The 27,792-nt window shown below is 31.5% G+C and overlaps 2 protein-coding genes across 2 annotated transcripts; one reads left to right on the top strand and one right to left on the bottom strand.

The window, feature by feature from the left end:
• Window positions 1-8,196: 8,196 nt before the first annotated feature.
• LOC107898688 (uncharacterized protein At5g49945) lies at window positions 8,197-11,053 on the bottom strand. The gene is made up of 3 exons (XM_016824208.2): window positions 9,877-11,053; window positions 8,789-8,992; window positions 8,197-8,702 (listed from the first exon to the last, which is right to left on the bottom strand). Exons 1-3 carry the CDS (start codon window positions 10,858-10,860, stop codon window positions 8,475-8,477), a joined length of 1,416 nt encoding a protein of 471 aa, XP_016679697.2. The 5' UTR covers window positions 10,861-11,053; the 3' UTR covers window positions 8,197-8,474.
• Window positions 11,054-11,679: 626 nt separating this feature from the next.
• LOC107898687 (nifU-like protein 2, chloroplastic) lies at window positions 11,680-14,578 on the top strand. Its single transcript, XM_016824207.2, has 4 exons — window positions 11,680-11,965; window positions 12,061-12,175; window positions 12,770-13,080; window positions 14,258-14,578. Exons 1-4 carry the CDS (start codon window positions 11,876-11,878, stop codon window positions 14,444-14,446), a joined length of 705 nt encoding a protein of 234 aa, XP_016679696.1. The 5' UTR covers window positions 11,680-11,875; the 3' UTR covers window positions 14,447-14,578.
• Window positions 14,579-27,792: the final 13,214 nt, after the last annotated feature.

The following is a 27,792-nucleotide window of genomic DNA, read 5'->3' on the forward strand; positions in this document are numbered from 1 at the left end:
ATTCTTTTTATGAATTTTTAAGTGTTTTAGACTAGTTTACCTTAAAAAGTAACATTATGACTAGGTTGATAGTTTGGTCATAGAGGAAGGGTTGTTTTCTGGAAACTTTTAGATTTGAATCCAATAAATGTAAAAAGACACATGCCTAAGACCTTAATTGTATCAAAATGTTTAATATACTAGAATTGACGCCTCTAGTGAAATATCTAGATAAATAAGACTGAGATAAGAGTTTATCATGTAGAATTTTGATACGATTGGGCCAAGTAGTGAGACCGAGAGGAGACATTAGGTGGTAATTTCTAGCTTAAGATGAGATCAAGAGGAAATTCTTAATTATAGGAATAACAAACAGTATAATCAAATTATATTTATTCACTTAGTGATTAGTGGACCAATCAACCATCGCCTTAATTGTTTACATCGTGTACAGGAAGATTAGGTTAGTGTGCTTAATTGATAGCTTACACCTAGTTTCAACACGATAGTATTTATCAGTTTGTAGAGGAACATTATTGTTAAAGTGCAATTGAAATAGTATTTTAAAAAATGCCCGCTGATATACTACTACTAAGCTAAACCAAACAAGCTAATTTTAAAACAAATTCTCAATTGATATGGGTATTATTGTCAATATAAGAGGATGTAAGTTTGAAAGCGTTAAAATGTATTATCTTTATATTTATGGATAGAAGAGTGGCTATAGAAAATTTTAAGTATGGTGTAAAAAAATAAAATAAAAAGGTTTTAAGTTAACAGTATAAACAAATCAGATTGTAAACTGTGGTTCATCATTACGCGCGGTGCCGTCACAAATAAGACAATACGAGGATGATCTCATGGGCCGGTGATTGGTCCCACGTTGTCACCATAAAAAATATCATATAACCTTCTTCAAATGCCTTGATTGAGTATCATAAAACTTTCTTCAAATGCATTTCAGCATAAAAAATATCACACGTTCTTCAAATGAATGTGGGATGATAAGATTAAAAAAAGTCCATGTCTAATACTTTCATTAGCCCTAGTTAGTACATTAAACTCATCTCTTGGGAGTGTTTGCTAGTTTGTTAGGGCATTGTGACTGTGATGGCTTTGTTGTCGTAGCCATCTGGTGTGATATTCTGGACTATTCAATGGTGCAAGTGGAACTGCATCTTGGTTGATGATGATCATGTTATTGTCAAACCACCCGTCAGGATATTTGGTACTAATATAAGTGATGAAGCCATTGAAATGAAGTGCTTAGGCATTACGAATAGGGAGGGTAAACCACCACTCCTTTCACCTTATATCGTTGAGGGTGATGCAAATGCAACCGCCTATAGTGATGCTGTTGGAGAAGCATGCTGCAAGATTATTACTGATCATCAAAGGCTTAGCTAAATATTTTATGAAGAGTGATGGCGAACGGACTTATATATATAGGATGGTGATTGTTGAGTGAGGAATTTGAGTAACAATGAGTTTAATGCTTAGTGATAAGCGATGAGTAATGATTTTAATTGAGGAGAACTGATACGAGGGAAATTGATAAGGATAGACTATAATTTGATGTAGAGCATTTAAGTATAAATTTTTATTAAAAAGTTTTTACAAATTATTAGAAATAATTTAAAAATAAAATTACAAATACATAAATTATTTATAAATAAATATTATAAAAATTAAAGGTTGAATTGGTTGCAAATTTTAGATTAAAGTTTTGAATTAAGAACTTAATTATTTTTTTGGTAAACTTTTTTAATTATTTTAACAATATTTTTTTCGTATTTAAGTAAAAAAGGAAACTTCTAATATAATTATTATCATAATATTTTATAACAATCCCGGTATGACCTTTACTGGATCTACAGAATGATTAATTACTAATTCTAATAAATATTTGAGAAGCCGAAAAAAAATGTCAACATCGTAGATAAAACAAACCAAAACAATCCAACTATTGATAATAAACCAAACATGAAAGATGTCGATAAAAGAAATTTACTCAACATCATAGCTAAAACAAACTAAAACCATTTGAACATGAACAATAAAACTGACATGAAAGATGCCGATAAAAGAAAAACATTATCAATGGCATCCTAAAAAAACAAACCAAAGCAACTCAAATATAGATAATAAAACAAATATGAAAAATGCCGATTAGAAAAAACTATTATCAGCATCATCATAGGGAAAAACAAACCAAAACAACCAGAATATGTGTAGTAAAACAAACATGAAAGATGCCGACAAAACAAAAACACTATCTGCATCATCATAGGTAAAACAAACCCAAAAAAGAAAAAAAAAAAACACCATAGGCAAAACAACCCCATCCTGGCCAACTCCAAGCTCGCCAAGCTAGCTTTTGAATTAGCAAATAGTGGGTTGACTAAGAACCAAATCCAGGCTAAGCCTTTCACCAGTACTTATCTTGCAACATGCTTCACCACTTATATTAGTACCAAATATCCTGCAGACAGGTGGTTTGGTAATAATAACATGATCATCAACCAATGTGTTAATTGGAACACTGGCAAGCATGCTGATCATCGGTGCATTAGGCAGTTGCTCTCGCCGGTGCCGTGTGACGGTGGTTTCATCGACTTCATGGGTGCCGGCAGCTGGCTTCTCCACTTCAACCCTATAGTGTGAAGAACCATCTTGATGTTGCACTTTGTATATAGTGACTCTATCACCAATTTTGAGTTTGTTATGAACAACAAATTTTCTCCATCCACGGGAGAAAACAGGTTTCGTGTACCCTTGTTTACGGACAGTGCAGTCAATTGGCCAGATCTTTGTCCCATACATTAACTGAATCTTGACTGCATGGCTTCGATTGAAACCAGGCAATGAAGGCAAGATCTTTGTCGGGATCGCCAACCTCTTGTTGATGTCGGTATATGTAAGTTTTTTAGAGAACATCATTGTGGCTTGAACTGCCATGGTGAGCTTTCTGCAATAATAGGACATAACACATGTTTCATTTATAAGGTGTCGTGTTGTGTATGGGTAAGCTCCATTCTATTATTAAAAAAAATATAACACATATACGTCATCATTGAATCTTAACCACATATATGGTCTTTAATCAATGTATTTAAAAATAATAATGACTTAAATCTCAAAAGGGGGCACTTTTTCTAGAAGGAATTCATTTAGTAAACCCTTTAGACATGGATATTTTGGTCGACGAACACTTTTCCAAAGATATTTGTTTCCCTTTATTACCATGAGAATAAACAACTTATTGGTTGATATTAATAGGGATAAAAATGTAATTAAGCTCCAAGTGGATTGGATCAACATTTCATTGTCGAATGTGACGAGAAGGATTATGGGATGCTTTTTTTATGATACAAGTCGGTGGGATAATGAATTGAGACCACCAAAATTGTTGTTTTCTTGGGTTTAATGCATTTGGAATCACAACCATCAATTGTCATAGCGTGACCCTTAGTGCATATCTGACTAATAAACTGCAACTTGATTCAATGTAAATTTTAAAAAGTTTTATTTGGATATGTGGGTCTTTCTACCACTATGTACGTATGCTTTGCGTAGGGTTTCTCTCATTTTCCATCTATGGATTGTATTGATAAATTCAATATTATACCATTAAAATTTGTTGGACATATATTTGTACTTGTGCTTACAAATTACACCTTGTCTTGTACTTATATTATCTTGTATTAGTGAAATTTAAATAAAAAAAACATCTTGATATATCCATAATTTTTACTATTCATTTTTTATTGTTTTAAACTATCATTACTTTGTTAACTTTTAGTCTAAAATATAAAATACATATTTTATTAATAGGTAACTACCTTTTGCGAATTTAAATTTTGCAAATAGACAAATGCAGAGTCAAATTCAAATATTTAAATTCATCTTATAATTTAACTTTTATATATGAATAAAAAGAATTTTTAAATTCAGACTTTGCGAATTTGAATATTCAAGAAATAATTGAAAATTTGAAATCAATTTATTTTACGAATTCAAATGTTTCAAATTCAAATTTAGATAATAATAGTCGGAAAATTTTTATAGAAATTTATGGAATTATATTCAACCTACATACAGCCATTCTTTAATAAAGGAGAATGTAATGTGGCAAGTCAGGATATTGGGACCACTCCCAAAACAAAGGCAACCTTTACTTAATTAAAATTATATGCGTGCCTTAATCGCGCGATGGAGCTCGTCAATACACATGCAACTCGCGACTAGCCATGTAGCCGTTCACTAATGACCAAATTAGAGATGGTAACCTGCAACGTTTTAAATTGTATATATTTTTATGATAGTAAAAATATAATTTTATGATTTTAATAGTTTATATCTTTATAATTTTTAAAGTGTTAAATTAATTTTTTATTATTTTAGACGGTCAATGTGTAATTTTACTATTACTAATATAGGGTTATTAAGCTCCGCCACTGAATAACGATATTGTTTTCAGAACTAGAGTAGTCAGTTGAATCAGAAATTATATTTGAAGAGCGAGAGATTAAATCGATTTCTTCATAAATTGATACGAATCGAGATAAAAAAATAATTGAACTGATTTAACCGTCAATACAAGAATAATTAAAAGTATTATTTTAATTTGATTATTCATAATTTTTAATTTAATCCATTTGACAAATCGATTCAATTATTTTCAAAAAATTGATAGAGTCTCGGGGGACTTGTGTGAGAAAGTGACGAGTACTTGAATGTAAATGTATAAATTTTGCCCCCAAAACTTCCAACAATTAGGTCGGCTAAGCTGTGGATAAAAGTCAACCCATTAGTGTTTAAATATTTCACCAACATGAAAATCATAAATTAATTATAATTTACAAATTTGTCATATTTTTCACAAAATTCACATTCACAACCGTAAATTAAGGCCCACAATGATGGCAATTATAGATCATTTTTATTGGGCATAATAATATAGCTTCTTATAATCTTTGAGTTCCATCTTCATTTAATAAAATTACTTTACAATATTTATATATTTTATTAACATTTATATAAAATATATCGGGGTTAAATTTATTATTATATTAATTAAAATTATGCACAATTAACGAAAAATATTAACGTTACAATTAATTATCCTTAATTGCTTACTTTCGAAATTGATAGGGATTAAATTGTTCAATATGAAAATTGAGAACAACCAAAGATATATTTTTACCTAAATATTTTTATGTGTTTTGTCAAGGGAAGAACATACCTTAGATCAATATCCAAACAACTATTCAGTTATGTGTTAAATTGCTCAGTACCTTAGTTCCACCAGTGAGCTCAAAACGACTATTCGACTATCAGTACAGTGGATCAATATCCATCAATGAGTAGAAGAACATACCTTAGATCCAAGTCGACTTAACAGTCAGTGTCGGAGATTGAAGAAAAAAGTTTTGAATTTTGGTTTGAAGATCTCTGACGTCCAAAGTTGTTTCATGGAAAAAAGTTGAACTGTAAAACAGAAGGGAAAAGAGAGCTTTCGATTGGTGAAAGCAATACGAACAGAGAAAGCAAGATAGTGTTGATTTTTATCGTCACTGACTTAAATAAAAACATTTGAATAATTCAGTGATCAAATTATATTTTATTTTAATTAAGTGACTAAAACGAAAATTTATCTATAATTTAATTACTAATGGTTTAATTTTTATTTTTAGCATTGTGTACAAACTTGAATCATAATAAATGACTCAAAATGTAAAATACATTTGTCGCATTGACAATATGTTGCATCTAATAGGAATGCTTTGACGTGAGGATTGATGGTTGCTATACAAGAGTAGACTGGTTGAATACAAGACGAGTAGACTTGTTCTCAATTTATTCCCTAGTAAAACATGTCCAAACCGCCCTCATCCAAATTTTATTCTAAATCACTCCGGAAGAAGCTCCAAAAGCTAAAAGCCACATCTAGAGGAGAACATGCCCTTTTGTTTTTTTTTTTTTTTGGGGGGGGGGGGCGTGTATATTACGAGCTGATATCAAAGTATATTTTCCATTGCACATACAATTGGATCATCCTCTTTGCAGGCAATCTTTACCCACAACCAGCAACCATGGTAGCCACAAAGACGTTGTCAAAGTTACTCACTGAAACCGACATCAAGAAGAGGTTGGCTATCCCGGTAAAGATCCTGCCTTCTTTGCCAGGTTTCAATGGAAGCCATGCAGTTCGAATTCAACTTATGTATGGCACAAGGATCTGGCCAATTGTTTGCACTGTTCGCAAACAAGGGTACAAGAAACCTGTTTTCTCCGGTGGATGGAGAAACTTTGTTATTTGTAATAGCTTCAATGTTGGTGATAGAATCACCATGTTCAAAGTGCAATATCAAGATGGTTCTTGCCTCTATAGGGCTGAAGTGGAGAAGCTAGCTGACAGTAACCAATACGGGGATCTTCAAATACATAAGGAGTCTGATGCACCGATCAAACAGGAGGGAGTTATCCCTATCATGGAGCTTCCTAATGTTGCAAATGACACCTTCGTTGATCATGTTATTGCCAAACCACCCGTCAGGATATTTGGTACTAATACGACTGATGAAATGAAGTGCTTGGGCGATGCCAAAGATACCGACATGGGTGAACCACCACTCCTTTCGCCCTATATGGCCAAAGGAGAAAGAGAAACCAACTTATTTGGCATCACCGAGGGTGGTGCAAATGTAATGGCCTATAGTGGAGAAGCATGTTGTTGCAACATTATTACTGATCTAAGGCTCAGCTTGGACTTGACTTTGGCACCGCCCAATATGGAGGGAGTGTAGATGAGGTAACACCATTATTTGCTCACTCGAAAGCCATGGTAGGATAGATAAGTGAGGGTCTTGGCCAGATGGGTTGTTTGAACTTTTCATGGACCTTGCACATTTTAATTTGAACATGCTTCTAATAGTTGTTTTTTAAAGTTGTCGTGTTTCTTAAAGTTGGAACTTTTCCACTATCTATGGAGATAAGCTAAGTATCTCTCTCTCCTTTTCAACTAAATTTAATATTTAATGTCGATGGGTATCCCTTGGGAAATCCAAGGCAAGAGTGGGAGCCATGATACGTGATCATTGGACTGTTCCAGCACATTCCTAATGCCACTAACGTTTAGGCTGAACAATCAGCTTGCCAAAGATCTTAACTTTGTTAACTTTGATTTTGAAGTTGATGCACTATTATTCAGCTTTTGTCCAATGATAATAATTTTAATCTTATTGAAGAGGGTAGGATGTTCCATGACTGACAATTCTTTGAAGCATGTCTTTCGTGAAAATAATAAATGTTTCACAAAATAAATGTGTGGATGAGTAAGATCAATTAAGGAGTAATTTTCAACTCCCTTCTTTCTTGGATGTTTTTAAAATTTCCAAATTTACTTAATATTTATGGTACTCCCCCTAATAGTTTGAATCCAGTTGTACTCTAGTTTTTATTTTATTAATTTAATTCCATTTTCGACTAAAAAAACAGAGTTCGGTTTGATTAGATTTTTAGAGTTTTTACAAATTCTTCATGATAAATATGTTTGGTTTTGTTTTTGAATTTTTCATATTAATTTTGGGTTTTTGTTTTTGGATTTTATTTTGATAAAATCTGCTCTCTTTTTATTGCTTTTGGATATTATTTGATAAAATTGTAAATTTTATTCATAATATTTCTAGAAAGAATTTTTTTTTCAAATAAATAAAATAATCAATATCACTTATATAGTATTTTTAGAAAATTAAATTTGTTAGATAATATTTTTGAAGTTATTTTCACTATTTAAATAAAAAAATATTTATTTTTACATCATAAAAATTAAAATTAATTATAAATTTAACAAAATTCAATTCACTACAATTTTTTAATTTGTAAAAATAAAGTAAAAAGAAAATCGAATTGGCAAATATAATATATATACATATGCACATTGAAATATTGAACTGATCATCATAAAGCATTTTCTTTACTATGCCAAGATTTAAAGAAAAAAGTCATAACAAGAGGAGAATTGACGGTACGTTTACTTTCGGTATAGTTAAAAATTACGGTGACAGTGAAATTAGTTAGTGTAACTATGAGGTAAAAGATTTCACCATACCATAGTTACCGCCCATCCAAAGGGTACTAAGATTATTGTAATAAATTAAAGCATTAAAAACATAAACTAGGCAAGTACATTCAATATGGTTGCTGGCTCTGTTCTTTAAGGAAATAATCAGAACATAATCATATTTATTACTTAGGGGTTTTTCTAAACAATTCTCTGAAATGTCTATCAATTGAAGAAAAAATTATCAAGTTTCTCAAGCAATGCATTCTCCTGTGGTACACTCAAAACCCACAAAAAGCATTGTTTAAAGGTAACTGAAAACTAGTATAAATTCTCAGGAAAGATACCAATTTACCTGCAGATGCTAAGAACAACCCTGAACTACTACGGTTAATGGCGTCGAGAGTGTGTATTAATGATCCAAAAACATCTAAGCACGAGTCATCTTCATTTTCGGTATTGCCTTCTTCATCTGCCGTGCACGCTCTTTTGCTTCTTTCTTGCGAACTGCTTCCGCACTGAGCTTTGCTTCAGCCTCCTCTAACATCTTTTTCCTCTCGGCTTTCTTTTTCTGCAAAGCTTCTAGCCTAGCATTTTGAAGTTCTTTGTATGCCTCTTGTGCTGCCTTCACTCTTGCAGCTTCGGTTTTGGATCGAGCCTGCGATAGGCAAAAAAAGAAGTAAGAATGTTACCGAATGGATGCATCGAGTATTCGATGCATAAAGTAATTTCAAGATGAAACACCTGAGAGCTGAGCTTGTAACGCCCGATTAAATCGATGTAGTATGGTACAAGAGCCACCAAGCGAGTCATGTCTGCCATGTGGTTGGCATCAGGAAGGGAAAACTTAAACAAAAGCATTTTCTTGTGCTTGTCGGGATGTTGATCCGAAAAATGCATCCAGATGAAATCTTTTCCATATTTCTCAAAAGATTTGTCACCAAAAACCTACAATATATGAATCACAATCGATTTCACCCATGTTAAAGCAATTCACAGAGCTACCAGGCAATTTTGGAACAATAAAAAGGTTAAATGCAATGAATCCCATATAAGAATATAGTATGAACAAGGGAAGCCATACAAGAAAACCACAAAATGAACAAGATACCGTTGTCATAATATCATCTTCAGAAAACTTGAATGTGAACATAATGGATGAATGAATCCTAAGAAAACATAATCTTATACTGGCATATAGGCAAAGCAACCCAATGCCAAAGAAGGTCAGAAACCAAACAAAACTCAAGCTCATAAAACTCCAAGCACTTAGCTCGTGCAGTTGTTGACCAAAGAGCCAGCAACTTGGGACAACAAGTAACTACCTAGAATCAGCTGGTTAGTCAAAAATGATACTAAGCGACCAATGTTGCAAGACCAACACGCTGGTCGCCAGACACACGAGCACGTCAATAGGGCCAAATGGACGACCAATGTCCAAGCGACCAATAAACCAAGTATAAACACCCAGATATGACCTTCTTTCCTACTTTTTACACTCTCGGCTTCACTATTTGCCTGAATTGTCTCGCTTCCTTATTTTGACTACACCACTCCGACATGCCTAGCTAACTTACAGGAACATCAAATCGCAGTACATCCGCCTAAACCCAATCCATTACCGGAAAGACAACAACAATCATAAATTCAAATGTAAACGTAATGGATTCATGATCCTAAGAACAACAAAATTGAGAAATCTAGATATTCAACGATATAATGCACACGCTAGCACCTACAACAATCCTAAACACATTGAAAGCAAATAAAGCATTCCATTAAATCAAATCGATATCCAGTTCATAACATAAATCAATAACTCGAAAACCGACCTGTTCGAGCACGGTCTCTGTAATCAAATCCCCAGCAACTTCCTTAGATTCAGAGATAACAGATAGTTCATCCACCACCCATTTCCTTCCACTAGGATTAGCCACCAACCCAGCAAATCTCTGTAGATCTCTAACTTCTTTTTGCATCCCTTTAGCAGCTTTCTTCTTTGCTAATGCAAAAACCACTTGATCCATGGCTTCTTCATTCATATAAACCTCAAAAGTAATCTCGTCTTTACAAGGAACCACTAAGTTAAACAATCTCGATATCAAATCATGCCTGCTTTTCAACTCCATCGTCGCCAACAATCCCTGACAATACCTTCGTCCACTGGCGTAGAATTTGAACACGTTTTGCCCTTCTTTTAACAACAACGGCGAGCCCTCACCTTCTCCGATACCCAAAAGACTGAAATTTTTCTCAAAGATTGAACCTTTGGTAGCGAATTTCGCTGCCCATGCCAACGCAATGTTTTCGTTTTCACGTTTACCGATGAAATAATTGATCATAAAAGCAATCAAGAAAACCCCACAAATAATCTCCACCGTAAAGGACTTTTTAGAACCCGAAACATTCCCAGGTCGTGAAGCTGTTTTAGGATCTGGGTCATTTGGAGAAGCGTTTTCCGTCGCTTTCGAAGGCTCCGGTTGTGGTTGCTCGATGGGTAAACCTTCAAATTCATCCTCATCCCAATACTCAAATGTGGTGGTCGATGGCTTTTGAAGATCCGATTGAGACGAAGGATCCGAAGTAGGAACAGTGTTCAGATCAGGATCAAGAGAAGGCTGTGACTCGGACTGAGTTAAAGGAGGTGATTTAACAGAGTGGGGATCAAAGGGTTCTTCTTCAACAGTGTCGTCGTCTTCAGAATCGAATCCTTCGAAGTGAGAATCGGCGAAAACAAGAGAGAAACAGAGATGGGTTATTAATACAGAAAGGAGAAGAAGCAAGTTGAAGGAAGAAATGGATTTAGGTCTCTTCATTTTGGAATTCGGGGATGTTCCTTCTTCGTTAGAACTTGATTTCTGTTCTCAATTATGGAACTTGTTGATTTTAATCCAGAGAGATTTAACTAAAATCCATTTGATGAAAGCTTGGGAAAAGGTTGAGACTTGAGAGGTACCTATATTTCAACTGTACAGAAAGCCTCTTTTATCTCTTTACCACTAAATTCTTGGATTATTACATTACTAGAAAAATATATTTTAGATTTATGATAAAAAATTATACAATCGTTATTTGAATTTTATGTAATTTGTTCAAAAGTTAATAATTTAAACTTTTTTTTCAATCCAAAATCAAATTGATTTGAATCCGAAATTAAAATGAATTTAAACTCGAATGAACATAAATAAGTAATTCAAAATTATTCTAAAATTGATATGATTAAAATTCAAAATAATTAGAACCTATAATGACTCAACATGAGAAACTCAAATCTCGGACTTAAGTAACCCGTACCTATAATAATATGAGATTATGTCACCTTATCACTTGCAAATTAGAAATTTTATATAAAATTTCAGGTAATAATATACTATAATCTCAAAGTGTTAGATATAATACTCTAATAACTAAACCAATGATTAAAACAGTTAAACATCAATATCTGAATCAATTGATTTGATCAATTCAACTACCAGATCAATAATAATAAAATAATTAATTAAAAGTTCATAACTTTTTAAAATAAAATCAACCGATTCAACCTCTTAAACTATTAATTTTTATCCTAATTTTTTATTTTTATATATTTGAAATCATTTTTTAAATAAATATATATAAAAAAAGGAAAATTAAACTATAAAACAAATATGAAATATCCCCACCTCACAAATTTCGATTAAAAGCCAAACACATTCGCCTAGCACACTCACACGTTCAAGCTCCACTTTCAAATCTACCAGAGAAAAAAAAAAGGAAAGAACTTGATTCAAGTTCATAAAGAAAAGGCTGTTTTTTTTAATCTCTAATTCGTCCAAATCAACTGATTTGGAGATGCAATCCGTTGTTATTACCCCAACATATTGTTGCAGCACCCATTATCAAACCCTAGAACGCTTCTCTTCTCGTCCTAATCCTTCCAAGGTTCGTTTTTCTTTTCTCTCTGATTTTTTTTTATGTTTCTGGATATTTTAATTCGGTTTTTCAAGGTTCTGATTATGATTTTCGAATTTGCCCAGCCATCATCGAGCTTATTTGGCGCCCGCGTCTCGGTCGCGAAAGGGCGTAATCCGTCGAGGCGCTGCACATGGCGTTGTCTTCGGGTTCGATCTCCTGCTCTTACGCGCAGGCTGAGTAAGTTCCTTTTTCTTTTTAGATTTGTTTTGTTACAATTTTAGGTTAATTTTGAAGTAGGGTTAATTGTGTTAAACGTCACCAAACTATCGTTTAAATTTTAAATTGGTCCCTCATTCTTTCATGTTAACCAGGTACTTATGTTAGTCTAACAGTCAGTTTAGATGTTAAATGATAGTTCGGTTATGGCTTGGAGTATCATTAGAACATGTGGATGAAATTGTAAACAGGTTTGTATCTATTGTATTGTATGAATAGTTTGGACATGACATGTTAAAAAGACAAATAATATCTAAAATTTGGAGAGACTATTTTTTTTAATAGGTTGGATCCAAGACAATTTGACCAACAGCTATTAGCAAGGTTGATGAAAGGGTTTAATTGATATGATACTGAAAACCTAAGGATTCGATTAGATCGTTTTGAATTTTGAGGACCAATTTAAAGTTTGGGTTATAGTTTCAGTTTGAGGACATCTGATGGAATTAATCCTTTTGTAGTTTGTTACTTTTCAAAATCTTTAGTAATAGAAAAATGATTCACTAAAATTCTGGATTGTTGAAATCTTTATTAAGTGTTTTGAATCTATTGAAGTTGTAAGGGCTGTGGCCACTCCAAATTCAGCCCTGGAGTTGCCGCTGACGGCAGAGAACGTTGAGAACGTCTTGGATGAAGTTCGACCGTACCTCATTGCAGATGGGGGAAATGTAGCATTACACGAGATTGATGGTAATGTTGTGCGGTTGAAGCTACAAGGGGCATGTGGCTCATGTCCGAGTTCGGTTATGACTATGAAGATGGGTATTGAGAGACGTCTAATGGAAAAGATACCTGAAATTGTGGCTGTAGAACCAGTGACTGATGAAGAAACTGGCCTTGAGATGAATGAAGAGAACATTGAGAAGGTAATTACTTCATTGGTTTATTAGCTTGTAACTGTTCTCCTTTTCTCCATAGCATATTATTTTAGCATTTCAAATTTAATCATTATATAGGCGCAACGTGCTCTCTAGGTGCTAGAACCCTTGTATTGCCTCACGAGCAAGGCTCAAAAGAGAGCTAACCTTAGTGAAATAAAGTGCAAGATTCAAATGTGTTAGTTTTTGCATGTGTACATATCTCTCTTTCTATGTATAGATGTAAAGTGTGGTCTAGTTTATCTACAAAACCTGCTTTTTTTATTTGTCAATATGCATGATTTCCTTATGGTCAAGGATTGTTGTTGAATGCTCAAATATCGGAAAGTATAGAGTTTGATGTTATCCCTTCCTTATTAGTAAAGGTTTATCAGTAAAAAAAAATGAAACACCAGGCGTGTGCCTGATCAAATGGGCCTTGCTTGAACAAGTTTGAGGCACTTTTTGTTGTATAATGCTAAGGTGCACGGCGCATGCGTTGGCACCTTTACTTTGATGTGATGGGAGATATGCAAGAACGATATGGAAATTGAATGAATAGAAATATCATGCGGACATGATAATACATATGTGACTTCTTCGCCTTCTTTGTTTACTATTCTCGACTTATTGTTTCTTAAGATTGGCTTAAATCCTTGGTCAAAGTTATCACATTGTTTTGATGGTTGATTGGCCTTTTTTGGCATCTATTTATGGGCAATTTGTTCTCTCTCACAAACATTGCAGATGCGGTAAAGTACTATGTAGGCTCCTGTATTAGGAGTCAAATTGTATTTTGTCCTCTTCTATTAAAAAATGGGTAAATTAGTTCCCGTATAGTAGATCAAAGAGCAAATTGGTCGTTGCTCTTAAAATTTCTATCCATTTGTACGGTTAAAAACTGATGTGAGTGATGAAATAATCAAACAATGTCACATGACATGCCACTTGTACCTTATGTTAACATACAAGAATCAGTTTTTAACACTAGAAATGAATGAAATTTTTGACAGGAGGATCAATTTACTCTTCGATCTAATGTATAGGGACTAATGTGTATACTTTTTAGTATAAAGGGCAAATTGAATCCAACTCCTATTTTAGGGGTTTCTATGGTACTCTTACATATGCATAAATGAAATTAGGCATAAATGTCAACTTATTATGAACTTTTTATACTATGTAGGTACTTGAAGAGATTAGGCCCTATCTGGTTGGTGCAGCGGGTGGATCTCTTGAATTAGTTGCCATTGAGGAGCCGATCGTGAAAGTTAGAATCACAGGTCCTGCAGCAGGGGTCATGACTGTTAGAGTAGCCGTAACGCAAAAATTGCGAGAGAAAATTCCGGCCATTGCCGCCGTTCAACTTTTATGATTCCAATGCAATATTTTAAGATTTAACAAAATAGTTACCAAATATAGCATTTGTTGTTGTTAGGCTTGTATGAATAGTGAAAATCCTGCTGTATAGTTCATAGTTTCCATACTCTTCTCTCTTTGGATGCCATTGCTGGTCCTAAGTATATTGTTTTTTCTTTTCTAAATTCAATTCAACAATGGCGTTCGATTTTAAAACGAGTAAACGTTAAAAACATTCGACAATGTGGAAACCTAAGCAGGGAACACAGATAGGCCTCGTATAAAAAGCTTGTACGAGTTATTCGAGTTTGACTTGAAAAAAACTTTAAATTTGATTCAATAATTAACGAATCAAGCTCAAGCTATTGAATAAGCTAAATTTAAACTTAATACTATATGAGTCAAATAGTTTGTGAGTCTTATCGAATTATTAAATTATGTTATTAGCTTTATATATTAATTACTTTAAGCCTAATTAGTAAGTTGAGTTTGAACATGAGGCTAAAATTGTTAAATGAATTTAATTGAGCTTGAGTAGTTCGATTATATCTTGAGCCTGGACAATCGACAAGACTAATATTAGATACTCGAAAAATACATGATATTTTATACGGTTAAACCATAAAAAAAATTTAATAGTACAGCCAACATGTCAGATGGCACTCAAATATTTTAACATATATTTTTTTATTAAACTGAAAAAATATTAAATAATTAGGTATTGGAACCCGGACCTGTGACTGACGGGTCACATTAGTGGCAGGCCGTCAAGCGGCATGTGACTCGTCCGTCATGAGTTTGAATTTTAATACCCAAAATTTAAGGTTTTTTATCTATTGTTTAAAATATTAATATTAAAATTATATTATTTTCATTATTATAAAAGGGGTTGGTTTGTTCCCCAAACCTAGCTGAAGGTTTCCTGGGAAAATCAAGAAGAAATGACATTGTATTTTCTTTAGTAGTATAATTAGTTATATATATATTTACATTACAAACACTTATATGCTCCCTCTCTCCCTCCCCACAACCAAAGGTCCCCAAAAAAAAAGTATGTATTTTATAATTTTTAGAATTGTGTCAAAAGTTTATTTTTTTTTGTTTTGTAATAATATGTTAACTTTGAAAATAATTAGAATTGTATTAGTTTTGATATTTGTATTTTTTTTTTGAAAAATTAGAATTGTGTATGCCAATTTTGTAGCGTATGTTTTTTTTTGTAGTGTATGTTTATTAAGATAGGTTTGGTAGTGCATGTTTATTTTAGTAGAATTATTAGAATTGTGTATTACGATAGATTTGTGTTGAAAGTAATAAGGATGATTGGTTTAGATGGTGGTGTGATGCGTCTAGTTTACTTTCTGTTTCACACTATAGTATCGTTATAGTATTTAATCTCATAGCTATTACTTTTTTACACTAATTGCATATAGATATACTACCCATCCAAATCCATCCTAAGATTGGTTTGACTAGTGTATCTTTTTTTAATAATAATTTGTATATTTTTAATATATAAAAGTGAACATTATATGTTTGTTTGAGTAATTAGATTTTTATTTATTACGAAAATTGGCTTCGAATAAAACCTCACTGTTAACAATTAGACTTGAAATTTGAAGGCTGAAAAATAGAGAGACTAAAGGTGGGTTTGGATTGACGGTGCGATTGCCTGCAATTAGTGTAAAAATAACGGTAACGATAAGATTAGATACTATAACGATAGACAAAAAGTAAACTAAACGTAACGCACTGTATCGCATCCAATCCTACATTCAAACCCACCTTAAATTCATACAAAAGTGTTGCGACTCAAAAGAGTAGATGAATACATCTTTATATGTGCAACTACTTAATTTGCTGGTTACTCGCCATTTAATTTGCTGGTTACTCGCCATTTTTAGAAGACTTTTTATATTAGTAAACTTATATATATTTATTTATTAAAATTATATATAATTTTATTAACAATTTTACTGTTTAAATTATATTAATATTATATACTATGATAGATTTGATTTTTGTGTGTTATAATTATATTATATAAAAAAACATAACATTATAAACTTAAAAAAAAGTCGGACTCGAACTTTAAATGTTTATATTTGAACTCAATTCATATTTTAAATTTGCCTAAATCTATTTATCAAAATCCATATTTTAATTAATAATTTTATTCAAACATTCTTAAATTTTGAGCTGTAATATCGAAAATAACACAAAACTTTGTATTAAAACTATCTCATATTTCTAGGTACGCAAGGGATTGCATACCTAAAACTTGCTTGGTTTTAGGGGAAAAACTAGGGTAAATTACACCAAAAGTTATTCAACTTTAATACAACTGACAAAAGTGTCATTCTGGTTTCAATTCAGTCACTTAACTTTCAAAAAATAACAAATCAATCACTAACGTTATCGAAAAGTGACAAATCAATCATCAATTAACATTTTTCGTCACGAGCTAAATGGGACAGTTGACATGGCTAGTTAACTAACTGACGTGGCCAGTTAACTACTTGATATGACCAGCTAACTAGCCATGATGGAAACCAAATTGACTAACGTGGAAACCCAATTAACCATAACCCAAACCCAAAGCATAGTGGAAACCACAACTTTTTTACCTTCCAATCAATGTCAAAACCAGAAACAAATATTGGAACTCAACTGATTGTGGAAATGTCACAATAAGCTACCCTTTTAGATTATCAACCTAACCTCCCAACTTTGGGGACCATTGGTTTGAACTTGAACTCGACTGTGACAGCAACAACCATACCATTTTATCCCTAAACTATGGCAGATTTTATTTCCAAAGCATCTATCATGGATAGTTAACAGTAAAAGAAATAGAAGAAGAAGATATGGAGATGCCAAACAAAAGTTATGACATTTTTAAGGTCGCTAACCCTTGCCATTGCAATAGACATCACCCCCTATTGCCTCTGCTCTGCCTCCCGCCTTTGTTTTCTCTTCTTATTTTTCTCCTCTTCTCGCAATTCTTCTCATTTCCTCAACGCAAAAAGAATAAGCCAACACTATACAAGTCTTTAAGTAGAGATGAGATGGTACATTTGTCTGGATACAACAAAGAAAAGCTCTAGACCGTTCTCGTCACCGGAACTGTTCTTTGTGAAGCTTGCCCCACCACCATCGCCACGATTCATAACCTCATGTTGCTGTTGAACCCCTCTAGAATGTTTCTCTTTTTCTTCTTCTTCTTTGCTTCTTCTTTTTCTTTTTCCGTTACGTCTGTAACAAAAAATAGCTAGAAGAATTGATTTGTTATTTTTCAAAAGTTAAGTTACTGAATTGAAACTAAAGTAACTGTTTTGTCAACGGCATCAAAGTTGAGTGATGTTTACTCAAAAAAACTACTGTTGAAATGAAAACAAATTCACAAGATTCTAACTTCTTTTGCCACATGGCACTTCATTTCGGCGGCTTCATATCGCTAAGATTAGTACCAAATAGCCAGACAGGCGGCAATGACATGATGCTCAACCAAACTTTCATTTGCACTTGCACCCATGGCAAGCTCCATGTTGCTGGTTGCTGTTGGTTTCTCCACTTCGAGCCTACAGTCAGAACAACCATCGTGCACTTTGTATATGCGGATTCTATCTCCAATTCTAAGCTTCTTACTAATAACAAAATTTCTCCATAATGGACCGGAGAAAACAGGCTTCTTGTACCCTTTCTTGCGGATAGTGCAGACAATTGGCCAGATCTCTGTCCCGTACATTAGCTTAATTATGACAGCATGGCTTCTATTGAAACTTGGCAAAGAAGGCCGGATATTTGATTGACAACCTCTTTTTGATTTCAGTACCTGTGAGTGACTTTGAGAATACCATTTGGATAGAGTTGCCATGGAAGGTGGGTAAAAAGTTGTATATGCAAAGAGGGGATGGTCCAATTATTTGTATGTGCTTGTAATCAGCTGCACATATATAACTAAGCAAAAGAGCAGGAAAAATATAGACAATGAGGCTGCTTTGCTGTGTTAGTAAAGATGAGTTCCCGGAGTAAAGGAAAAAACAAAAACACGGTCATTATACGTAGATAAGACAATGTAAACGCGGTGAAACTTGAAAAGACATCCGAGTAAGCCTGTAAAGGGTACAAAAACTGATAGTTGTAAATGTATTGTTCATACAATCATGACTGTAGAAAGGAAAAACATAGCACTGTAAAAACTCATTGGTTGGGTGGGTTTAGAAGACCACGAAATTAAAAAAACAAAAACGTGACGGGGAAATCCTTTCTTAATCTCCAGGCCATTAGATAGCGCCATTGGTGCAAGACAGCTTAGATTCTTTTCTTGATTGCAGGACTCTCCTGTACAGGTTTCAGTGTTAATGTGAACTACGGCTGGAAAAGAAGTTTCAAATGTTAAACTTAATATATGCATGTCCTTGTCCGTTTTAAGGTTTGATATTAATTTTATTAAGATCAGAGGTGATATTTAGATAAAATTTTGCTAATAATAATGACTCCAAATTTTAAATGTATTAATTTTTTGGGTAAACTACTAAAATAGTCATTTTTGTTTGGCTCAGGTTACATTTTAGTCACTTATGTTTAAAATGTTACGTTTTAGTCACTTATGTTATCACGTTGTAACATTTTAGTCACTGAGCCGTTAGTTTCTGTTAATTGTGTAACAGTAAACTGATGTGGCACGTTAAATAATCATTTCAAACAAAAATTCTAGGTTAATTTATACAATCGGTCCCCATATTTTTTCGTTCGGAGCAATTTAATTTTTTTCTTTTATGTTTTTTTAACTTTCTTTCTTTTCCATTCTCTTATGCTTCTTCCTTTATTTTTCTCCATTCTCCATTTCTTTCAACGTAGTTTTTCTTTTCAACGTAGTTTTTCTATGTTTTATTTTTTTTTTGAATAATTAAATTTTTTTTGAGTGAGGCGAGCTTGTGGACTAGTTCCAAATGGAAAGCATAGAAAAACTATGTTAAAATAAATGAAGAATGGAGGAAAATAGTGGAAGAAGCATAAGAGGATGGAAAAAAAAAGTTAGAAGAACATAAAAGAATATTTATATATTGTTGAAAATGAAAAAATATAGGGATCAATTGTAGAATTTAACCTAAAATTTTCGTTTGAAATGATGATTTAACGTGCCACATCAACTTACCGTTACACCATTGTCGACAATTAACGACTCAGTGACTAAAATGTTACAACACGATAACGTAAGTGACTAAAATGTAACATTTCAAACATAAGTGACTAAAATGTAACCTAAGGTAAACAAAAGTGACTATTTTGGTAATTTACCCTAATTTTTTTTATTTTAGTATTAAACTGTTAATTAATTTAAATATTCATCATTTTCTATTCAAGAAAAAAATAAGTATTCTAAACTTTTAGGTTTTAGGGTTTAGAGTTTAGGGTTTCCCTATTGGTATATTTCAGAATTTGCGTGGATCAATCCAACTGTTGTCCTCAGTTTGGGATGAAATCCACTTTTATTTACCTTTCCAAATCTAAAGTTTAATATTATATTTATATAAATTTTGTTTTAATGTACAATTTGATACATAAATTTTAGTTGTGGTTCATATGTACATATGAAATTGTGCAGTTCGATACATAAATTTTGATTTGGTGCAATTATGTATATGAAACTTTGATTGTGGCTCAAATATCTATATTAAATTTTAATTTTGATTCAATTATACCCATTTAAATAAATATTTTATATTAGATTAATATAATTATTTTTGTGTGCAATTTATAAACATAAAATGGTGCTATGTCGATCATGTTGCTAGTGATTTATAAAAATTGAATCAAAGTAAAATTTTATATATAAAGTTGTACAAAATCAAAGTTCACGTATAACATTGCAAATTAAAACAAAGTTTACGTGAAGTATCAATATTTATCCCATATTTAAGAAGGTTTAGACAAAAATAATCAGTACAATATAACCTGTCACATGAACTTAGCAACTAAGTCCACTTTAATATTTATACTTTTTTTATCTACTTTAGTACTTGAATTTAGCAATTAATCGTTAGTAATGTTCACTTGGGTTTTGTAATAGTATACTTAGTAAAATATTTTTAATTATAATTTCTTAATTTTAGGGTAATTTGTAACATATATATTAATTATATATTTTATTATAATTTCTTACTTTTTATAATATATACTTGATTTAATTATGTAAAAATTAATATACTATAAAAATCATTTAAAATTTAGAAGTGAAGTACAAGTAAGCCATTTTATCTTATATGTATATTAATAAAGTAATTAAAATTTAAAATAATTAAGAAAATTTATTAAAATAATAAATTAAGAAAAAAATATTTTAAAAAAATCTATACAAATAAAAATTACAAAAAAATTTATATTCACGTGTTTTTTACTCTTTCTCCTAAATTTTTCCAAGCTATTAAAATTTTTCAACTCATCCTTTTTTTTCTCAAAAAACCTTAACAAACTTCTTTAATAAAAAAAATACCAATTCAATTAGTCTACTTTTTGTCTCCTCATTGCTGGTGGAATAAGTTTTCGAGAGACACCCGTAAGAAAAATGATTTGGTATATTAATTTTGATTTAGTGTAATTATACATATAAAATTTTGATTGTGGTGTAAATGTATATGTGAATTTTAGTTTTGATTCAATCATACACATTTAACAAAAATAAATATATTAATTTAATTTTATATTAGATAAATATAGTTATTTGTATATATAATTTATAAACATAAAATAATATTATATCAATAATTATATTTTATGTATAACATTATACAAAATCAAATATCATAATAAAAGTATATATTAAATCAAAACTGACAAAAAGATTGACGGGGGGGACAAAAAACTTATTCCTCAACAATTATTGATGGAGGAGACAGAAGATGGGCTAATTGGTTTGGCCATTAAAATGAACTTTTGACAACCTGTTCATATGGAAATTGTCAAACCCCGTCCATACTAGGGGTGGGTTTAGATATATAATTGAGTGCGGTGCAGTATATTTAACCTATTTTTTATATCACTCTACAGTGTTGTTACAATATTTAATTTTACCGCTATTGTTGTTTTTACACTAACCGCAGGTAGACGCACCACCCATCCAAATTCACCCTAGGTTAGTATTTGTGTGAAGTTGGAGGTAAAATGAGCTAGAGTTGTTGATAGGTGCAGCATTGGAATTTGTTCGAGAGTGCCGCGATTTAGGGTCTAAGATTGGAGACATCTCAAAAAGTATTTTGATTGATATTTCATTACAAATAAAAAGAAAAAGAAAATAAAAGGGGCTCCAATTTTTTTATTTTAATATTACATTTTATAATTTTTCTAAAATGGACCCCAATTTATTATTTCGCTTAGGGTTTAAAAATGTCAAGAACATGCCTGGTTGCTGATTGGTATTTGGTACTGTTTGTAATAAAGAAAGTATTATTTTTAGTAAAAAGATAACTTAAGATAGCAATAGGTAGAAATACTATTGACATTCTTGTATTAGAAGTTAGGTTGAACTTTGCTCATTTTACAAATTAGTCTATATACATTATATCAAAGACCAAACCGGTAGTATGTCAAAAATTTCATCCATTTTTACAGTTAAGTGATGATCTATCACTATTTGGTTGCTTGAAATAGTCCCTTCACATAAAAAAAAATCCTTTCTTTCATTTTATTGTCTATTAAAAATTCCATCTATTCCAATTGAATTAGTCTCTACATGCAAGCCTGCTCTTAACAATTTTGGAGCCCTAGGCGAAACAATAAATTGAGCCCCTTTTAAAAGATATATAAAATATAATACAATAAAAGCTGGAAAAAAATTTGGGCCGTATGAGTTGAAGCATTTATGAAGAAAATTTGAAAACTCTAGACATTTAATTAATTTATTTTAGTCTGAAAATTTTTTTCTCAAATTAAAGGCTGAAAAAATATTTTTTTTGGGTCCTTTCCAGCCTTGAGCCCTGGACGGCTACAATCTCAAACAACCCCTAAGGTTAGCCCTATCTACACGTTTGCATGAGGCATATTGCTGGGAAATGTGTCCATATTGTAGTAAACATGTAACTGTTTTCTATTTATTTAAACGATAAATAAATAAATAAATAAAGTTAATTTCATATTTTACTATTATGTCTTTTGTATTTTTGTATTTTTGTCTTTTATATTATATATGCACAATGAAATTGAGGATAGAAAAGAAGACTACTCAATCAAAGCGTTCATCTTAGACGGATCGAAAGGATACAATTTTGATTAAGTATTTATTACTTTAGACATCACAACAAAGTTCTTGTTTTGGAAAATTTTAAAACTTTGATTTTTTTCTAAATTTATTTTTTGTTGCATTTTTGAAACTTGTTTTTTTTCAACACATATGTGGTACGTCATGCGCTATTGTCTGAGCAAACATTTTATTTATATGGACTATTTTAACCTTTTTTTAAGTGAAAAAAGACAAAATACAAAAATCTTTTACCATAAATCAAACTATTTATCAAAATTAGAAGACAAAAATTTCAAATTCCAACTTTAAATAATTTTTTTTATAAAACATAAATTAAACAAGCTACAAAGTCGGAACTAGACTTGTTCATAGGTCAGGTTACCCATCCAGGCTCGAAGGCCTGCTCGAAATTTGAAAAGGTTTGGAATATTAGGCCTGAAAATTAGGTTTGGACAAAAAAAATAATTAGGCCCATTTAAAATATAGATCAGGCTTGGGTTTAAACATTTAAGGTCGAGCTCGGCCTAACCCGACCCAACTTGTTTTAAATTTATAATACTTTATATTATATTATTTTTATATATTATGTAATTTAGAGCATATTAAAAAATTTTTATATTAAATATATAATTCTACTCTGATGTAAACATTAAAAAATGTTAAAGGTGACTATATAAAAATTTTCAATAAATAAAAAATTATCAAATTATCAAATATTAAAATAAAATAATATAGATAAATTTTTTTTAAAAAATTTAAAATAAGTGGGTGGGCTTAAAATGGGTTTAGGTTAATATTTTACAAATATGTACAAGTTTAAGCAAAATTTTAGGTCCAAATTTCACGCCAAACTAGACTTGGACAAATATAAAATATATTAATATAATATTTAGACCTAACCTAAACCTGACCGAACCCAGCTGATGAACATCTCTAATCGGGACCCAACCATCTAATTCCCAAATCAATTTCGGAATGGAAAGCAGTCCTTGGAGATTTTTTTTTTCTTTTGAAATTAGATTTCCTAAAGATACGATGGGTCATTGTTTGAAAATTTTTAAAATTACAAATTTTTTATATATTTTTTTAAATTTTATATAAACATTTTTTATGATAATATGGTACAATTTTAAAATATTTTATGGCCACACATTAATAAAATCTAAATTCATAAATCAAAATTATAAAAATTATCAAATTTCAAAAATAACCTATATAATAATAGAGGCAAAATTAGGGGGCTGGCAGGAGCCCCGACTCCCCTAAAATAATTTTTTTCTATTTAGGTCCTTAGTAATTTTTAAAATTTTAAATTAATAAAGGTAAATTTACATATTGCCCCCTAAAAACATAAAAAAATAATATAATCATTTAAAAATTATAAAGATATAAAATATTAAAATGATAAAATTATATTTTTATTATCGTAAAAATTTAATTCTAAAATATTTTCTTATTTCGTCCATAATTCAACATGTTTGTGACTTGAGGCATGAAGGTGGTGGGTGGGTAGCAAGGAATTACATTTCAATGACTGTGTGGACATAAACCTCCGCTTTCTCTAACAGGGATATAATTGAGTTACTCTAAAAGAGAAGCGTTTATTGCTGTTCAAATAATAAAAGTAACATCAATTTTGTGTCCACACAAACATTGTAATCAATTTGGGGTTTAACCAAAAGATTAGTCAAATTAACTTTTTGAATTTTTTGTGAATATGTCTATCCCCGAGGTGGAGAAAAGTATTTATAGAGGGCAAACATCATTAAATTCTTCGATGTAGTTCTAAAATATAAATATTAATTGGGGTTTAACCAAAAGATTAGTTAAATTAATTAGTTAAATTAACTTTTTGAAGTTTTTGTGAATATGTCCATCCCCGAGGTGGAGAAAAATATTTATGGAGGGCTCTCAATCATTAAATTCTTCGAAGTAGTTTTAAAATGTAGATATCAATTAATGAGAGTATTATTAGAATATTCATTAAATTAGAGATATGACTGCTATAAATAACTTGTATATCTTGTAAGGATCATGTGGGTCTATCTGATGTTTTCTTGAGGGGGCCATGAAGTTGAGCTTCTGCCATATTTCCTATGGTTGTTGGGGTACAGCTAATCCATTTGACTCATAATTTGTGTGGAATTCTAAAGTTTGGTGGCGTCATGTTTAAACTGTGATTGTTTCCTTTAAGCATATGTTTAGCATTGAAGCCTAATGTGAAGCCTATCTCCCATCTCTTCTTGAATCAAGGGGGGGTTGCATCCTCCAAAGGCTGTTTAAATCCATCTCGCCCCTTGTTTTGAAAGACCAAGGAGGCGTCTTCCAGAAGCCCCAAATCAAAACTTTTGACGATGGGTGGTTCAGGCTAAATTCTATTAAGGTCATTAAACTATTAATAAATTTATATTCAGGTACTCATCTTTAAAAAATTACAAAATGATTATTAAATTATTCGAAAATTTTTATTTAAACTATTGGGTTTTTAACCTTTTTCCTTTAAAAAGTTCAGCTGGTAAAACTCCAAGTGACGATTCGATGATCGGTACAGTAGATCTGTCCATCGACAAGTAGAAGAACATACCTTAGTTTTAAGTCATTCTAGTGGTTAGTATTGGAGATTGAATAAGAAAATTATTTAAATTTTCATTTGTAGATTCATGACATTGAAAGGTATTTCATGAAAAAAAAAACTAAACTTTAGCATCATTAAAATTCTTTATTATATTCAGGTCCATTACAATGTTATTTTTTAGATTATAAGAATATTAAATTTAAAATAGATTAAATTTCAAATTTAAACGAGCTTTATTTCAGGTCAAGAATTATATTATCCTTTTTCAATTGTACTTTATCCTAATTAAAATGATAATGATAAATTTTAAGAATTGTTAGCATCGTTAAAATTTTTTATTAAATTCAAGTCCGTTACAATGTTATTTTTTTGTTACATGGATGCCAAGTGAGTTTTTTTTTATGTTTCAAAATGTCACACCAAAAATATTAACAAAAATATTTTAACAATGTTAACAAATGAACCTAAATTTCTAATTTTGTAAAATAGAGGGACTAATTCCTTGAAATAAAAGTATAAAGATTAACTTCCGAAAACACAAACAGTACAAGAACTTTGAGAAAATTGTAACTTTTAATTCTTTTCTCTACAATATAGTCAAAAAATAAATAATCAATCTAACACGAAGCATGTATGAAAATCATAGTAAATTGCCAACAAAAAATAACCTAACATACATTTACCTAGCTAATTGCCTACTTATTTCAATAAATTATTTTTAGGCTGATATTAATATTCTTTTAATTTTATAATGGAGGAATTAAAGCATTTTTTATAATTATCTCATAGTTCATCGAGATTAATTCTTTCGAGGTTTGTGACCTTTTTCTTAATAATAATATGAATTCTCTTTTTAAAAGTGTAATGTTTATTCATTTTCTATATTATTCAAAATTTTGGATATGATAAGAGAAAAAATAAATAAGAAAGCAATAATGGATATAATAGTAAAGATATTTTATTCTCGAAGAGAGAATTCAGGAAACAATATTATTAAGAAGAGCAATCATGAATTGAGTCTTAGTTCGATTGGCATAGACATTATTGTTAATGCAGGAAAATGTGGGTTCAAGTGCACTGAAGCACATTATTGGATCCATACATCTCGATCAAAAAAGAATCAATAGAAAAAGAAAGAATCGGGATTGATCAATATATTTCTCAAAACAAACGAAAAGGAAACGAAAGCTGAAATATAAATCATGGATCAACTAAGCCCTCTTGGGGGCTTGCTTAAGAACAAGAAAGAGGAATCTCATGTAAATACCATGGAATAAGGTTTGATCCTACTTATGGGGATTCTGTAAATGAGATTCTTTTTAGAGATTAGATATAGTTACTAATTTATGATCTGGCTGGCATGTACAGAATGAAAACTTCATTCTCGATTCTACGAGAATTTTTATGAAAGCCTTTCATTAGCTTCTCTTTTATGGAAGTTTTATTTCCCTAAAATGTATCCTAATTTTTGGTTTAATTCTTCTTCTGGTCGATTTAACCTTTTATTAAAAAGATATACCTTAATTATATTTCACCTCTTCAACAAGTTTTTATCAGAAAATATAGTCAACTGCATAACTCAATAAATATAACTTATGCATAGACTGTTCACCTTCTCAAAAATAAAATCATTGGAAAAAAAAATTACAAATAATGACAACCAGGTGCTTTCCCTATGGAAACACCAAGATTCTAAAACCGACATGACATGGATAATACCAAAATATGTATAGCTAGCTGAAGAACATGTAAAAAGCTCAGTGACTAAATATGAAACATTATAGCTAGCAGAGACAGATACTTAGCTCCACATATGTTATTGAGAAGGTCGTACTTTACAGTCCGGCGAACTGGTATCGCAGTTGGATCCATTTAGGAGATGAAGAGTCAACGTATAACAAATACAAGTCAACCAAGAGTTTTGGCACATGAAAGAGATGAAAAGAAAACACACCAAGCATTTCTAATTTCATACCCTTCGTATCAGTCTATCTCTAGGAACAAGACAATGGAAGGCAACTACTAAAACAAAGTAAAACAAGTTCAACAAGCATGACAGTTCCTACTGGGTGGTCTCAGATTCAAGTCCAAGCTCAGGCCATGATGATGATCAGTCATAATCTTGTGACGTGTATCTCCACCAGCATGGCTTCTAGTAGTAGTGCCACTGCTATAGGCGGACATTGCAATTGCACCGCCCTTAAAGAAGTCTATTTCTCGCTCTTTCATAAACTTCATTTCGGTGGCTTCATCACTTATATTAAAACCAAAAATCCTGACAGTCGTTCCGTACTGGTTGCTGGCCGATGCTGGCTGCTTCTCCGCTTCAAACTTAAAGTGAGAACAACCATCTTCACCTTGCACTTTGTACAAGCTGATTCTATCTCCAACTTTGAGTTCATTACTCATAATAAAGGCTCTCCATAATCTACCGGAGAAAATAGCTTTCTGATGCCCTTTTCTCCTCACAGTGCAATCAATTGGCCAGATCTTTGTCCCGTACATTATGTTAATTCTAACACCGTTGCTTCCATCGAAATTTGGT

The sequence above is a fragment of the Gossypium hirsutum genome, chromosome D04, assembly GCF_007990345.1.
Source record: "Gossypium hirsutum isolate 1008001.06 chromosome D04, Gossypium_hirsutum_v2.1, whole genome shotgun sequence".
Taxonomy (NCBI): domain Eukaryota; kingdom Viridiplantae; phylum Streptophyta; class Magnoliopsida; order Malvales; family Malvaceae; genus Gossypium; species Gossypium hirsutum.